This window comes from Loxodonta africana, chromosome 9 (genome assembly GCF_030014295.1).
Source record: "Loxodonta africana isolate mLoxAfr1 chromosome 9, mLoxAfr1.hap2, whole genome shotgun sequence".
Lineage (NCBI taxonomy): Eukaryota > Metazoa > Chordata > Mammalia > Proboscidea > Elephantidae > Loxodonta > Loxodonta africana.
The window spans coordinates 115,834,273-115,851,288 of NC_087350.1; the positions used below are offsets into that span (position 1 = coordinate 115,834,273).

Sequence of the window (17,016 nt, forward strand, 5' to 3'; positions counted from 1 at the left end):
AAAAAAAAAAAACGTGGTTCGAAAAAGTAGGGAAACACCAGACTGTAGCGGTATAGAAAGAAGAGATTTTAAGTAAGGAGAAAGCAAATAAAGTAGGTTTTAGACGAGACTCGTAGATGTGGGAATTAAGAAGCTTTGGAAACTTTTGAAAAATTCCTAGGAAAGAAAATGGACAGGAGGTGTAAAAAAAAAAAAAAAGAAAAAAAAGGGTCAGATTTCTGGCTGTTAAGGAAGTTTTTTTGTAGCCAAGAAGTAGAGTCATCAGAATAAATGACTCAGGTTTGAAGGAAAAGGGAGGGTGAGGTAGGAAAGAAACAGTTTGATTTTAGAGCTTATACTTTTGTACTTGAAGGTTAAAACAGAAATATGTAGAATAGATGCCAGTGGTTAAGAGTTTGGCTGCTAACCAAAAGGTCAGCAGTTCAAATCCACCAGCTGGTCCTTGGAAACCCTATGGCGCGGTTCTGCTCAGTCCTATCGGATCACTATGAGTCGAACTCAACTTGACAGCAACGGGTTTAGTTTCTGAAAGCCCTTGTGGTGTAGTGGTTAAGAACTCTGGCTAAGAATTATGGCTGCTAACCAAAAAGGTTGGCAGTTCAAATCCACCAGGTGCTTCTTAGAAACCCTGCGTATGGGGCAGTTCTACTCTGTCCTGTAGGGTCGCTATGAGTTGAAATTGACTCAACGGCAACGGATTTGGTTTGGTTTTTTGGTGTTTATAGTGGAGGTCTCTGGGTGTCACAGACAGTTAGCGTTCAGCTCTTAACCAAAAGGTTGGCAGTTCAAGTCCACAGAGGCGTCTCGGAAGAAAGACCTGGTGATCTAAAAAAAAAAAAAAAAAATTTTTTTTTTTTTATCTACTTCTGAATTATTAGCTATTGAAAATCCCGTGGAGTGCAGTTCCACTCTGACACATGGGGCCACCGTGAGTCAAAACTGACTTGATGGCAACCGGGTGGTGGTGGTGGTATTTAGTAGGTAACCTTTTTCTCATTACTGTGCTGGGTACTGTGGGGAAATTGAGAAAAGTAAGGTATGGTCTGTGTAAGAAAAAAAAAAACAAAAAACAAAGTGATCTGGCACAGCGGAGGAAGATTTTGAGGGGAAAGAGGGGTTGAGCATTGAAGCATGGGTCCAAGGCACACACGGAGGAGGGATTGGGAAAGACAGGCCAGGTGAGAGAAGCATGAGAGAAGTCACGAAGTTGGAAATAAGTATGGCACGCTGTGCTGTTGCGTTGGATGTGTGTGCCTGTTACTTGCAGAATGTTTCCGTAGGGGCAACACGGCAAATCAGATGGGGTAGGATCCAGGCAGGGAGGCTTAGAATTGATCTACTGAGGGTAACTTAGAAACTTGAGTAGGGCAATACTGATGAAAGAAATATTTATGATCTGATCAATAGGTTGTAGCCCATCACTAATTAGAAAAAATTGAGGATCAATAATCAAGCTATTAAGTGTTACTACAGGGGAGAAAGGAGCCCTAGGGGCATAGTGGTTAAGAGCTCAGCTGCTAACCAAAAGGTCAGCAGTTCATATCCACCAGCCACTCCTTGGAAACCCTATGGGACCGTTCTACTCTGTCCTATAGGGTCGCTATGAGTCAGAACCTACTCAACGGCACCTAACAACAACAACATGAAAGAAAGGACTAGATGACAAAAAAGAACAAGCAAGCCAATATGGCCATCTTTAGGACCTCCTTTAAGAAAAGGAGGAACAGCAGAAGGCTTCTTAACAGAAGGAACCAGAACCAGCGGTGGGTTGGTCAGTGGAGGTATCAGTTAAGGTGAGAATGTATACAGTGATATACGCCTTGCTTGTACGCAGATGAAAATTTGCAGTAAGAACATAAATGTGTATTCATTTGTCACACTGTTGGATGAAAGGCTGAGGCTGCCTCTTGAGTCTGCAGGCTTCAATGCTGTGTTCTCATATCAGTGATACCCACAGTGCGTCATGTAGGATTTGGAATTTGGGTTGGCTTCGTTTTTTAATAGTTGGTAAAAATATAGATGAAGACAACGTTCACCAATTGAACTTTTATTTTATTGTACTTTAGGTGAAAGTTTACAGCTCAAGTTAATTTCTCACACACGTATTGTTCAACATTTTTTACACGTACAATTCCATGACACTGATTTCCCTCATCCTATCGTGCAACCATCATCAGCACTGTGGCCAAATGTTCTTTTTTTTCCCCACACAAGGGAGACTCTTGCTACTAATAAAACACACTTTGAGTGCAGGCTCAGGTGAGATTTTTATCTCTCGCCCGGATTATAGAGGTGTAGCCCATTGCTGTCAAGTTCATTCCGACTCATAGTGACGCTATAGGACAGAGTAAAACTGCCCCATAGGGTTTTCAAGGCTGTAATCTTTATGGGAGCGGACTGCCACATCTCTCTCCAGCGAAGTGGCTGGTGGGTTTGAACTGCCGACCTTTCAGTTCGCAAACGAGTGTTTAACCACCAGGGCTCCTTGACACTTCACCACTGACATGTGAATAAATTATATGTGTGTGTGCGTGTGTGTCGGTGTGTGTGTATGTATGTGTATATATGTGTGTGTTTGCATGAATGTACGTACATTATATATACACGTGTGTGTGTGTGTGTGTGTGTGTATATATATATATACATATATATATATATAAGCCAACCCATTGCCATCCAATTGATTTCTGACTCCTAGCTACCCCACAGGACGGGGTAGTACTGTCCCATAGGGTTTCCAAAGCTGTAATCTTTATGGAAGCAAACTGCCACATCTTTCTCCCATGGAGCGATTGGTGGGTTCGAACCACCGACCTTTCAGTTAGCAGCCAAGTGCTTAACCACTGCACGGCCAGGGCCCCCTTGCATATACATAGAAACCCTGGTGGCGTAGTGGTTAAGTGCTATAGCTGCTAACTAAGAGGTCAACAGTTTGAATCTGCCAGGCACTCTTTTTTTTCGGGCAGTTCTACTCTGTCCTATGGGGTCTCTATGAGTCGGAATCGACTCGATGGCAGTGGTTTGGTTTTTTTTTTAGTGTATGTATATGCATATGTATATGTATATATACACATATGTGCATATATGTATGTGGTTAGGTTGTATGTGTATTCTAAACTGATGTGTTAATAAATACATATGTATATGTGTGTTGTATGCATGTATATGTGCCTATATACAACACGTGTGTACATATCTGTACACGTGTGTATATGATTAGGATACGTGTGTGTGTATCCTAAACGTGCACATATATGGAATTGCAGCCTCCTGCACCAGCCGCCCAGCCCCTCTCCTTCTTTCACATGGTATACTCTTTGTTATCTCCTGTTGTCTTCTGCTTCTTCATGGTTCCGACTTGTAACATCTGGGCCGAGGTCCTACCTCCTAACCTTCATTCACTTCAGCTCCCACACCAACTGGACAAGACCTTTCATACCTGCAGGGAACTAGGAACTCGCGTTGCTAGAAGGGAACTGATGGACTGAGCTGATCGCCCTCACTGTTCGTGCAGAGACTTCATGCCAGGTCCTGCCCAAGCCTAGAGGCAGCCACCTGAGACAGGGGACATCTCCCGGTCCTATCCGGTGAGACCTGGACAGAGAACATGGTCCCCTGGGCAGCTGGTGCTGGGGGTGGGGCACTTTTCTTAGATCATAGCATGGACAGGAACAATAAAGGCTGCCATCACTTCTTCAAAGTAATGTGTTATGTCTATACCAGCAGATCTTGCTTTGTACCATGCCGGTATGTACACATTTCCATTACCACGGTATAGTTAAATAACGATAAATTTCATTTCCATTCCCAGTTGCCTTGGAGTTAACTCTGACTCATGGTGACCCCAGGTATGTCAGAGTAGAACTGTGGTCCATGAGGTTTTCAATGGCTGCTTTTCAAAAGTAGATTGCCAGGCCTTTCTTTTGAGGCACCTCTGGTTGGAATGAAACCTCCAGCCTTTTGGTTAGCAGCTGAGCAGGTTAACCATTTGCACCACCCAAAACCCATTGCCACTGAGCTGATTCCAGCTCATAGCAACCCTATAGGACAGAGTAGAACTGCCCCGTAGGGTTCCCGAGGGTATAATCTTTGTGGAAGTAGCCTGCCACATCTTTCTTCCGCAGAGCAGCTGGTGGGTCTGAACCACCAACGTTACGGTTAGCAGCCGAGTGCTTAACTACTGTGCCACCAGGGCTCCTTGCATTAGCCAGGGGCTCCATAAATTTCATTTACTGTGGTGTATTAACTGGAAGTCATTGCATAAAGTACAAACTTTGCTGCTAGCTTTTCAGTGCACACATCACTGTGTGTGCAACACATCCTGGTAGGTGACCAATCACGTCACATCTTTCACAGCCTGCAGTGACTGGTCGCTGCGTGTCTGTTATTCCCTCCGCGCCCAGACAGCAAAGCATGTAGTTGTGCTGCTTCCATGTTTCCCAGTGGAAAAACCCCCGTGACATTTTACAAAAACAGATAACAAAAGAGGGGATTAGCCAACAAAGATGGACGTGCAGCAAAGAAACGAAAAGTAAGTTATGACACAGGAAGTGAAATCGGATGTGATGAGAGGATTGGAAGATGGCAATAGCCAAGCGGAGACAGAATGAGGCCTAGGTCTGCACAAAGCTACTGTGCAAACCGTATGGAAAAAGTTCAATGAGAATAAAAAACAAGGTAAAGCCACCTCGTCGTCTTCTAGTTTAAATTGCACTAGGAACAGAAGGCCACTTAATGGTTGAAATGGAACATTTGCTTCTACTTTGAATTAAAGACTAGAATTAAAAAAAAAAAAAAGAGAATCCCATTCAGTTTGGCAGGCATTCAGGCCAAAGTATTCGGGCCAAATTAGTCGCCGCTTTGAAAGAAAACAGTAATTACAGGGAGACTAAAGAAGAACCTTTTGCTGCCACTGAAGGCTGGTGTCATCAGAGTTGGCGTGCGTTGATTAACGTGGCTGCTTTGGAACTCGCACCCAGATTCCCAGGATTAGTCAAGGCAGGTGGTCACGATGGCCATCACTTGACGACAGCTATCATTTTGCACCAGCAAGTAGCATAGCACACAAGTTAAGGGTGTGGTCTGTGGGGCCGAACCTCCAGAGTTCAGATCTGAGCCCTGCCACTTACTTTTGTATGATCTTGAGCAAGGTGCTTCATCTCTCTGTGCCTCAGTTTCCTCATCCATAAAACCAGGATCATAATAGTAACTACCTCGTAGGGTGGTCATGGTCTTTCAGTGAGTAAACCAGTACCAGTTGCCATCTGGTCAGTTCCAACTCCTGGCAACCCCTCGTCTGTAAGAGTAGAGCTGTCCTTCCTGGGGTTTTCAGTGGCTGATTTGTTGGAAATAGATTGCCAGGCCTTTTTGATGAGACGCCTCTGGGTAGACTTGAACCTCCAAACTTTTAGTTAGCAGCTGAACATGTTGACTGCACGCCCTCCCCCTGGGCTCTGATTAAATGAGTAAGCGGTTGTAAAGCTCTGAGTGCCTAGTGCTTTGTAGAAGCTGTTACTACTGTTGTCGTTTAGCAGTTGTCGTAATGTTAAGAGTATTAAGGATGCCGTGGTATCTTAGATTCATGGAAGTTCAGGACTCTTCCCCTTCCTATGTTCCGTGGTCTCAAACTACTGTGCTTTAGATTTACCTTTGTGTTCTCTTCCCTCCTTATTAGGCTATTAATGGTCATTCTTTGTCTCTGCCTCAGGCAGAATAAGCAGCCCACTGCCACCAGCCTCTCCTTTTACTTTGATGCCTTTAACCCCATGGGAGGGTAACCAGCGACTCTGTCTTGCTGTGGTGGCACGTAACCCTAGATGAAGGCTCAATTCTTCATGAACAGGACCCATCTCTCAAAAGGTCCTGTCCATCACATTCTCATTGGAATCTTTCTGGAGCCATCGAGGCTGGATGAACACCCAAAAATTTGTCCCGAGATAATCTTTAAACCAAAATTATTCTCTGAAGTCTTCTTTAAACCAAACAATGTTGTTGCTGTTTTTGTTGGGTGCCGCTGAGTTGGTTCCGACTCATAGCAACCCTGTGTACAACAGAACAAAACACTGCCGGGTCCTGCGCCATGCTCACAATCATTGTTATGCTTGAGCCCATTGTTGCAGCCACTGTGTCAGTCCATCTCCTTGAGAGTCCTTTTTTTCACTGACCTTCTGCTTTACCAAGCATGATATCCTTCTCCAGGGACTGATCCCTCCTGATAACGTGCCCAAAGCACATGAGACAAAGTCTCATCATCCTTGCTTCTAAGGAGCGTTCTGGCTGTACTTCTTCCAAGACAGATTTGTTCCTTCTTATGGCAGTACATGGTATATTTAGTATTCTTCACCAAAACACACAGTAGTTTAGCTTAATTAATAAAGAATGCCTGCCTTGAATGCTGCTGTTTTAAGAACTATCTATAGGAGATCAAATTGACAACAGCAACTCTAAAAGTTAGATAAGAACTTAGGGGGCAGAGTTGATATTAACGGGGAAGGAACAACTTGGAAAAGGACCATGAGAATGGTGGTACAATTGAGGGATGTAATCAGCGTCACCGGATTGTTTGTGTAGAAATTGTTGAAATGGTATGTTTTGCTGTGTCTATTTTCAACAACAACAAAAAAAATATTTTTAAAAAACAAGAGGGAGAGAGGCCCAGGAGAGAGCCATTAATTTGGCTCAGATGTCATGACGCTTATGAAGGACCTCCAGTTTGCCATTTGCCATTCTCTCCAAACGGCGTTGTACTGCCCGTCCTTGTATTTTACCTGCCTCTCCTTAAAGCATTACATTATTCTTTGCAAGTATTGAGGTTGCACCGCATTCGTCACTCTCTGTTGGCATTCCTTCCCTTTTCTAATACATTGAGAGCCTTGAAACACAGAGCGGCCTGGGTCCCCCAGGAAACGCTGCTCCCGACCCAGTGGGTGGAGCTCCCGGCTGTATTAGGGGACATTGGTGGTAACTGGATAAGAGATCTCGATGAGAAAGTGGGACTGTGTCTCTTTTTGCTCTCTGCTGTTTCTCAAAGCCTTTCACAGGCTCCCACGTTCTTTCGGGTTTTTTGACTCATTCCACCCAGGGAGCTGGAGCACAGAGGCGCCCAAGTCCTAAATACAAAGCTGTCAACACATTAGGTGTTAATCTGGCAGTGTCTGCAGGGCCAGCTGTTTTGGGGGTCGCCCTCTATTAAATCTAAAACTCATTCCCTGCGCACGTTATTGTGCTCTGGGCACCTGTGGGTCCTTACTCAATAAAAACAGTTGCTGTCGAGTCAATTCTGGCTCATGGCAACCCCGTGCATGTCACAGTAGAACTGTGCTCCATGGGGATTTCAGTGGCTGATATTTTTCGAAGGTAGATCTCCAGGCCTTTGTTCCGAGGCACCTCTACGTAGACTTGAACCTCCCAACTTTTCAGTTGGCAGCCAGAGGCATTAGCCACTTATAGTACCTAAGGTATATGGGGTTTGGGTTACTACCCAAGGACTTCTCCTGGTTAATGAACCAAGAAAAAAACCAAACCCCTTGCCGTTGAGCTGCTTCCAACTCCTAGTGAACCTATAGGACAGAGTAGAACTGCCCCATAGAGTTTCCAAGGCTGTAAATCTTTACGGAAGCAGACTCCCACATCTTTCTCCCGAGGAGCAGTTAGTGTTTCGAACCACCACCCTTTCAGTTAGCAGCCAAGTCCTTAACTACTGAGCCACCAGGGTTCCTTAGTCAGTAGTGTGGGTAAAATAATTTTTGTATTCCTAGTACTCTTTTTTTCCTCTTCCCAGCCCCAAATTGCTTTGTCCTGAAATGCTGTACTCACTCACCTTTCCAGCATCAGTGCCCCTCTGTTGTATGTTATGGTTTCCCTCGACCCCCACCCTCACTCCAGTTTCCTTATTGCCATGGAGGGGAGAGCAAGTCTTGGTTCATTTTTGCAAAAGTAACCTGAGGTTGTGAACAAGAACCTGAAAAGCTCACCATTCCAGAAACCGAGTTAAACTGGGGCTCAATTTGCTTTTCCCTTTGTGTCCAGCGTTATCCCTGGTGGTATAAATGGTTAACATGCTCAGCTGATAACTGAAAGGTTGGTGGTTTGAGTCCACCTGGGGGTGCCTCAGAAGAAGGGCCGGGGCGGTCTACTTCCAAAAAATCAGCCACTGAAAACTCTAGGGAGCACAGTTCTACTCTGACATACAGGGGGTCACCATGGGTCAGAATCGACTCAGCGGCAACTGGTGTGTGTGTGTGTGTGTGTGCACGCGCACGTGCTCGTGTGTGTGTGCTTGTGTGTGTGTGAGCATTATGCAGTAGAGTTCCCAACCCAGGGAGAGCTGGGAGTGGCATCAGAGTTGCCTGACACAATGAATAAAATAAGATACAAGAGTCTGTTGAATTAATGTGTCATCCTTTTATTGCACCACATTAAAAAAAAAAAAAGGTACGCTAAAAAAAAAAAAATCCTTAGTCAAGAGATCATCTCCTAAGTTTTTGAGGCATTCGTTAACAAAATTATCCACTTTGGCTTTATGTACGTCCTATGTACAGGTATTTTCTTACATCACGGATATTTCCTTCATAACATTTGAACCCAGCTCTAGACACTGGCCAAGACGAGACCGAACTTGCTGCCTGGAGAAATACTAACTCGGCTCGACTTCTGAAGGAAAGCTGGCATGATTTCACTGTTACTGTGCGTTGTGGGTTGAGCTGGTAGGAACATGTATAAGCCTGCAGCCGTTTGGGATTTTTTTCCTTAATACTTAGGGAATCTGATGTTATGCATACTTTTCTAACAGGGTGCTTTTGCAGGTAAAAAGTAATAAATTTTATCATGGTCCAAAGCTCTTAAGTCCAGAGTGCGGTATCTGAAAGTGCTGCCGTTTTTATTAAACTCTTTAAGAGTGCCATATTCAAGTTTTTGTTACTGAACAGTCCTGTTGTAAGAAAAGTTCTCATATATGAAATTTCATGAAAAACTCCACTTCTTGTTGTTGCTGCTGGTGTTTTGGGGCACATCGACTTTATCAGTGGCTTCCAGAGCCTCCACGGGGGTCAGGAGGGTTTGAGCGAGGTTTAACCAGGTGATGTTGGGTTGGTTCCACGCTTGGGGACCCCGTGTGTGTCAGAGTAGGACCGTGCTCCACAGGGTTTTCAATGGCTGGTTTTTAGGAAGCAGATCACCAGTACTTTGTTTCCGATGCACCTGTGGGTGGACTTGAACCTCTAGCCTCTGGGTTAGCAGCCTGGTGCGTTAAGTATTTGCACCACCCAGCAGGGCCTCCTGAGCAGAGTTTAGCCTCCCTGAACAGTGAGTTTGCTGATAGGTGAGTTATTAATCAGGAAACTCGACATTCTTTAGTGCCTAGCCCTCAGCTCTGTAACCCCCCACCCCTACCTCAGCAGATCCTGGAGCCCTCTTCTGGAATCCCACCAGGGCTCCTAAGGGACCACCAGGAGGGCAACCCCAGAGAGAGGAAGCACGATCCTGTGGGGGAAAACGTGGTATTAACAGATCAGAGTGACGTATGGAATGCTAAATGTCCCCTTTTATAAGACATTTCCCATGTGCTGTCTAGATGGATGCCTGTAGAATTGCTCTTTTAGAATGTTCTTAAGATGGTGTGTTCCACTCATAAGGGCCAGGCCACACGGACTAGGGGAGTCTCGGGTGACAAAAGGCAGCCACAGTGACACCGTGCGCTGGAGTTGGCAGTGTGGCGTTCTGTTTGCCAGTATCCGTTGACTTATCCGTAATCACAGGTCCCTTCTGCTGTGTGATACTGTCAAGTCGGGTCCCTCATTGTACCGCCTGTTTGAGAAGAACAAGGACAACAATGACTTTCCGGACCTTCCGAGTTTGGGGGAAAGATGTAGCCAGTGTCAGGGTGACAAGAGGGACAGCACTGGCCCCAGATGTGCCAGATCCCAGGGTCTGCCATGTGCTTTGCAAGCTGCGAAGTGTTTGCTCTAGAAACAGCTCCTCTTGTACCACCACGGTTGCCCGCATTTTGTGTTGCCCGCATTTTGTGTTGCCCGCATTTTGTGTTGCCCGCATTTTGTGTTGCCCGCATTTTGTGTTGCCCGCATTTTGTGTTGCCCGCATTTTGTGTTGCCCGCATTTTGTGTTGCCCGCATTTTGTGTTGCCCGCATTTTGTGATCAGAACCTAGACAATAACTTCTTCAGAATTCCCTGAAGAGGCAGCCAGCTTGTAGGCTGTCCTTGCGCCCTGTGTCATCAACATGCATTCTTTCAAGGAAAAAAAAAAAAGGAAAGAAAGAGGGGAAAAGGGGGGGGGGAAGATTGCCATCCAGTGGAGGAAAGAGTAATTCCCAGCTCCATTCAGGAAAAATGCAAGCTGAAATATGCTTAACTCTTTGAACTTGGCTGAGCATCTGATCACCATCTGGGTTTTTGTTTTTTTTTTCCGTGGCGTCCGGAGCCAAATGGGTGCAGTGTGCCTTTAAGGAAGGAGGTGGCTCCCCAAACTTCGCTCTAGTTGTAGCTCACCGTTTCTCGGTAGGGCAGGAAAGCGTTAATTTCTTATTTGTACACTTTTTTGTCCGCCCCGACTTCCTTCCTATTCACTTCATTAAATCTAGAGGCAGTTCGGCATGGGAGCCGTCTGTGTGTTGAATTAGGGCTGCGCTTACACGCAACACGTCACCATTCGGAAACTGGGGGTTTGCTTCTGTGATTTATTTCATTATTGTGCTGGCAAAAGGTTTGGAAGGGAATTCTTTTTGGGGGTAGAACTTGAGCGTTGTGTAGCAAAAAAAGATTTTTAAGTTTGTGTCCCTCTCACCCTAGCACTGGGTTGAGTCAGCTGAATGTTTTTGTTTTTTTTCCTAAGAAAAGAGCAGCTTAAAATCTCCATGAATAATTTTACTTACATGCAAGAGTGATGGCACTCTACTCTTTAAGTACGAAAAGCATGGGGCAATATTTCGGGGCTTGATTTCCATGAGAAAGACCCTTAGAAATCCCACAGCCTGGAAAGCTGCGTCTGGATGGTTTGGGGTCTTAGGGGGAGGAGGGAAGGAAGAGGTTTTGTGGCTCTCTGCATTCCTGCATAAAACCTTAACATTAGGGAAGAATGGGCTGGACTTTGTGTGTTTTCCTTGTCCTTCCAAAACCTCCATTTAATAAGAATGTGCACGGGCTAGCCATTGCAATAAAAATTGTTTCCCTAGTTTGCAATTTTAATTTGTTTTCGCTTCTTAGCTGCGCCCAGATTTCCAGACTGAGAAGTCCAATAATCAAACATCGAAAGCTCATGCTTTGTTCCCTTTTTGCAAAATGAAAAGGGGGTGGGGGAGGGAAAGTAGAAATACCCCTTTTCACAGCTCCCCCCTCTTCATTTATCCCACCGAAAAAGAACAACAATGAAAATTTTTTACGGCGTGAAAACCGAAAGTGAAGTGTCACAGTCGTGTGGGATTTTCCTTAAAGAGAAAGAATAGCGTGTTGAATTCAGATATCTGAGCCTGCTAAGCACAGTGTTTTTACTGACATGCATAGGATGAGGGGGGAAAAAAATGATTTGTCTTTTATTTTAAAAAATCATTCTAGACTGCTCCCAAACCACGCAGTCTGTTTTTCAAAAGGCAGAAAAATGAGGTTTAAAATACCCCCCCAAAAAGCATACCTCGTTTTAATTTTTTTAATAAATTTGAATATTAATAGGCATCTTTATTGGCTTAATTATTAAAATGTGAGCGGAGCTCAGAACCCATCTGAGCTTTAAAAAAAAAAAAAAATCTCTTAAATCCGCTGCCTGGAATAATAAGGGGGGGAAATATGATAAGTAGTTGTCAATATTAAAACCGGCTGGAGGAGGAAGGCTTGGGGCCTTGTAGTAGTAGCTACAATGAAACAGCAGATTTGAGTATCCACAATCCTTTCAGTATTAAATTTTCAGTAAAATAAAATTACTTGTATATGAAAACATAGCCTTTCCCCGGCTCTCTTTTTTTTCCTGATCAGCTGATGAAGAGACTAGCAGCTCGCTGCTTTGCTGGCTTGTTAATTTTATCCCCATTAACTGTGATTTCCGATAGCAGCCGGCCTGCTGATAGTGGTAAGGTAAATATCCTTTTTCGTTGCCGTCTTGAAGATTCAGTAGAAGTACATCTCAGGCATGTGTAGGTGTGTAACACGCCAAAAGCCGGGGCTCGCCGGGTTTCTGTGTACAGCCAGCCGGGTGCTCCGGAGAGCAAGAGCGTTAACTGTTGACAGTCTCGCATGCCGTATTTATTATTAGCGTGTTCAGCCTCCAAGATGTGCGGGACCACTGCCTTGTCTCCATCTTCGATTAGCTGCAGTGGGTTTATCTGGCTAGAGGGTGTCCTGCTTTGAGGCAAATGAATATTAATGAAATAATGTGGGAATCTTTTTTTTTTTTTTTCTTTTTCTGCATTTTTCTTTTTTTCCTCCTAACTCCTCATATCTCTCTCCTCCTTCCTGGTGGTTCTCTGAACACTGAGATGGTGATGGAAATTGTCTTTTGATTATTAAGGCCTAGGTGCAGGCTGTCCCCCAGGATGCTGTCTGTGGTCTGGATGTGCACGTTGGAGGATGCATAGAAACATCTGGGTTTTTGGTTTTTTTTTTTTTTAATCCCACTGGCATTTTTAACATGCCAGGTTGGTTTGTGTTCCTGTACCAGGTTTTCTTCACCAAGGCTTTCTTTTTCAGGAGGCATTGTACCCAAGTGAAAGAAATTATGTCTGAGCTGTAATCACTCTTTATATTGATTGTTATACTCACATGATCATAAATATTAGCCATGTTTGGAGCTGTGGAGAAATGAAGGTAATCGCCTTATGATTAGAGCGCTTTCAGCTCCGAGAAAGAATTGATTAGCATTTGCGTACTGGAGGCAATATTGAGAAACAGGAGGTGCAAGTAACATCAGTTATTTGGTGGGCAAAAGCCATCTGAAAATGTAACTTACAGATCTTTTTTTTTAAAAAAAAATTCTTTTCCATGGTCAACAGTTGTTTTATTTGCATTTTTGACATTTTTCCCCTTCCTTTTTCTTAAGTTTTGAGACGTAGCAGGAAAAAAAAAGTTTAAACTTCTGGGTCTGTCACATGGACCTTGTAGCCATTTGTGAGCAGGTTTTTTCTACCTGGTGGTTTTTATAGCTATTTTATTATCTCTCTGCATTAGTGCTGCTGGCTCTGGTTTAAAGCAAGCGTTGGCAGGTAATTGGGGGAAAAAAAAAGTGTTCGTTGTTTGTGTGTGTGTTCTCTATCGGATTTAAGTGTGTTTACCAAGGAACGTGGCTTTGTATTCCCCGTTTTTTGTTTTTTTTTTCGTTTCCTAATTGCTACGTTGGAACGAAATCTAAATAGCATTTTGATTTATGTTGTGAATCATGAATAAATAGATTTAAAACCTCAGAGAAGAAAAGGTTGAAGCTTGTATGATTGTGAGGGTCTAAGGGAAATTTTTTCCTTCATCCATTCCCCCTCTCCCTTTTTTTTTTTTATTATTTACCTTTCTTTCTATCCCCTGTATTAATGAGATAGTTAAAGTCTTAATGTTGAGCTAAAATTTGATTTGGATTCGGTTATCTTCAAACCCTTGAATGCATAGATCTTTTCATATTTGCCACATTCTTCCTTACTGTCGGTGTCTCGGGCCTTCAAGGTATTTTGCTCAGGAAACAGACTTGGGTTAAAGATGCCTTTATCCAATATGGTGGCCTCCTTGTTTTCTTCTCACTCCACAGATTGCTGTTAACTTTTAGGTTGGGGGAGGAAGGGCTTATTGTGCTTTTATTATTATTTTTTTTTTTTTTTGGTGAGTTTGTTTCATTTTATCCAAATTATTCAAACGGTATTTTTTTGTCTTGGTTATTTTATTTTTGGTCTTCAAATTTTTTCCCCTTCGTTTCCATTGAACAGGCCATCGAAGACGGCAATTTGGAAGAAATGGAAGAGGAAGTGCGGCTTAAGAAGCGAAAAAGACGAAGAAATGTGGATAAAGAGCCCGCCAAGGAAGACGTGGAAAAAGCCAAGAAGAGGAGAGGCCGCCCCCCAGCTGAGAAACTATCACCTAACCCCCCCAAACTGACAAAGCAGATGAACGCCATCATAGATACTGTGATCAACTACAAAGATAGGTGAGCGTTTCATTCATTCGCCTTGGTCGTCTCTCACCACCACTGTAAGCGATAGTACCCACAGGGCAAGATTTATTGAGCTGGGTTTTAAGATTCTTCCTACTTTGCGATTCAGGAGTCTCTGCAAAGGTATGAGTAACCTTGTACCTTATTCAAAATGGCCGCCATACCTATTTTGTGCAGTGTTCCATCAAATGTTGTCTAATATAGTTGGAAATGGGGGCTTAGGTGATGCAGTTTTTAAAAAAGCCTAAACTGGAAAATTGGTAAGGATCCCTGAAATAGCATCATTTAGGTGGAAAGAATTGGAACAGAGTAATTTTTTTTTTTTTTTTGAGTTGCTGAAGAAAATAAGAACCCTATGGTAATTAGGAAACCCTGGTGGCATAGTAACCGTGGTTAGTTAAGAGCTACGTCTGCTAACCAAAAGGTCAGCAGTTCGAATCCACCAGGGGCTCCTTGGGAACTCTGGGGCAGTTTTACTCTGTCCTGTAGGGTTGCTATGAGTCAACGCAGTAGCAACGGGTTTGGTTTTTAGTTTTAGTGTAATTAAGGTAAAAATTTCACATTAAGGCTCTGCTTAAAACCAAACAGGTGTTTCATTGAAAACACTACCACCTATTTCTTCCCAAAACACTCGCGTTTCTGAGCACCATTGGAGCCATCTTCTCCTTAGTAATACAACGTAACTTGATATTTCAGCAGATTTACCTTTCTTCTCCTTGAGCCCTGGTGGCACAATGGTTAAGCTCTTGGCTGCTAACCGAATGGTTGGAGATTTGAGTCCCCCCAGCCACTATGAGGCGGAAAGACCTGGTGATCTGCTTCCATAATACGACCCAGGAAACCCTGTGGGGCAGTTCTACTCTGTCACATGGGGTCGCCATGAGTCGAAGTCAGTTCAGTGGCACTTAACGACGACAGCTTTTTTTTATCACAGACCGTTTGGATGTGAACTTTGAGAAGGTTATGCTGGACATGCCCCCAAAACCATTTTAAACAATGAACAATAATTTAAAAACCAGAGCAGAGACACCTAATGAGTGGCCCGGCCTATGCAGTAGGTAAAACTCCCTACATTTTGGCTACTGGATGTGGTTTCCACTTGTCATCATGTGATGAGTTGTAATGTGAAGATCGCGACCTGTTTCCATTGCAAAAATTGATAGGAAACCCATTTAAACATTTTATTTCTCTAAATTGTATGGTGGCATTAATAATCACTTCCTGGTTACCAAAAATGTTTGGCGCTAACTAGTGTTGCTCTTTATACCCTCAGGAAGGAGCTGGTGGCACAGTGGTTAAGAGTTCGGCTGCTAACCAAAAGGTTGGCAGTTCTAATCCACCAGCTACTCCTTGGAAACCCTAAGGGGATGTTCTACTCTGTCCTGTAGGTTTGCTGAGTCGGAATCGACTTGAGGACAATGGGTATATACCCTCGAGTGTTTAACACACATAAGTTGGGACTTCCGTTTTTTCATTGCGGCTTTAGAATATGTTTTAAACCGGGAAGAAAACCTGATTTTAAAGATTAGGCAGTACAAAAAGCAGTAAACTTTCCACCACCGGGTTTTGGGTTTTGTTGCTGTGAAGTCTGTATTATCTGTGAGGAGTTTGCAGAGAAGGGAAAAGTGGCGGGGCTGGGGGGGTAAGAGGAGGTACATGTGAACTGGGCAAAATTCTTGCCCCGTTGACCAACCAGATCTCTTAGGTACCATGCTGACCACGTTTCCTATTTCCCCTTTTATAAAGTGGCTTCCCTTTAAGGATTCTGAAGTGCCCTCAAAGGGCAGCAGCCCCGGGATATTGAGTTCAGATGTGCTGTTCATTGACCCAGGGGGATGAGGGCAATCCAGGAAGGAAAATTTGACCACAAACCCATTCTCTGCCCTGAGTGAACGTGAAAGCTTCCTGGTGAACTGAGAATCAGTAAATGTGTCAGGGTTCTCTTCACCCCCCAGCCCTCCTGGCAGGCAGGAACAATTTCCAGGAAGTTCCATAGCTTGAACGATTATGCCTCATTTTGTCGGCCCCTGGTGTAAAGAAAAGTACTTCTCAGCAGAGACTGTCACTCTGTAACATTGGTGCCTTGGTTTCAGGAGAAGAAAACAGCTGTTTCTCTGGCCAGTGCAGCCGTGATGTGTGACAGGCATTTGTGCGTTAGCTGCCCAGTCAGCCTACAGCTGTGGTAACTCCGAGGAAGGGCCAGAAAGTCTGTGGGGGTTTCAAAGCCAGACTTGTTCATCCAGGGTGTTGGTCGTCTCTTCCTCCAATGGCGTGAAAGGGATCACCTGCTGGCAGGCCACGTACTGTCCACAGAGCGTTTTCTTTGGTTTTGCGATGTTTAAAATAAAAAGAGTGAACCGTAATTTTTTTTCCTTAAACCTAAAAATCTGGCAGCTACCCTCCGCCCACCCTTCTCTCAGATAACAGCCAGTGGGGTAGAGAGATGTTCACCCCGTTTTCATGGGGCATCACGCTCTGCGTTGTCACAGCCCCGTCAGTCTCGATCATTCTCCACCGTGGATTGCCAGTTGCCATTTATCACCATGCCTTTTATATCTGGCCCCATCACTCATCTGTACTACCTACTGGCTCCACAGGCTTTTGAGTTTGAGACTTTCGTGGTGTACATGGCTATGGGCTGGTGACTTTCCTAGAAACCATCCAAAAATACAGAGTAGTGTGAGGTTACATCTTAAACCTCCACTCACCATAGCATAAGAAGCCCTGGTGTGCAGTGGTTAAGCATTCGGCTGCTAACCAAAAGGCCAGCGGTTCAAACCCACTCAGCGGCTCCACGGGAGAGGTCTTGGCAGTCTGCTCCCATAAAGATTACAGCCTCAGAAACCTTATGGGGCAGTTCTACCCTGTCATATAGGGTCACTCT

At 44.2% G+C, this 17,016-nt stretch overlaps 1 protein-coding gene across 7 annotated transcripts in view; it reads left to right on the forward strand.

The window, feature by feature from the left end:
• SMARCA2 (SWI/SNF related, matrix associated, actin dependent regulator of chromatin, subfamily a, member 2) overlaps positions 1-17,016 on the forward strand; it is a 216,339-nt gene that overhangs the window by 167,602 nt on the left and 31,721 nt on the right. For 6 of the 7 annotated variants that reach the window (XM_023539439.2, XM_064290573.1, XM_064290571.1 and 3 more), the window contains exon 28: positions 13,909-14,126. In XM_023539439.2, the coding sequence (XP_023395207.2) occupies positions 13,909-14,126 (218 nt within the window). Of the gene's footprint in view, positions 1-11,946; positions 12,080-13,908; positions 14,127-17,016 lie in introns of those variants that run through there. The other variant, XM_010600005.3, reaches the window with a different exon arrangement.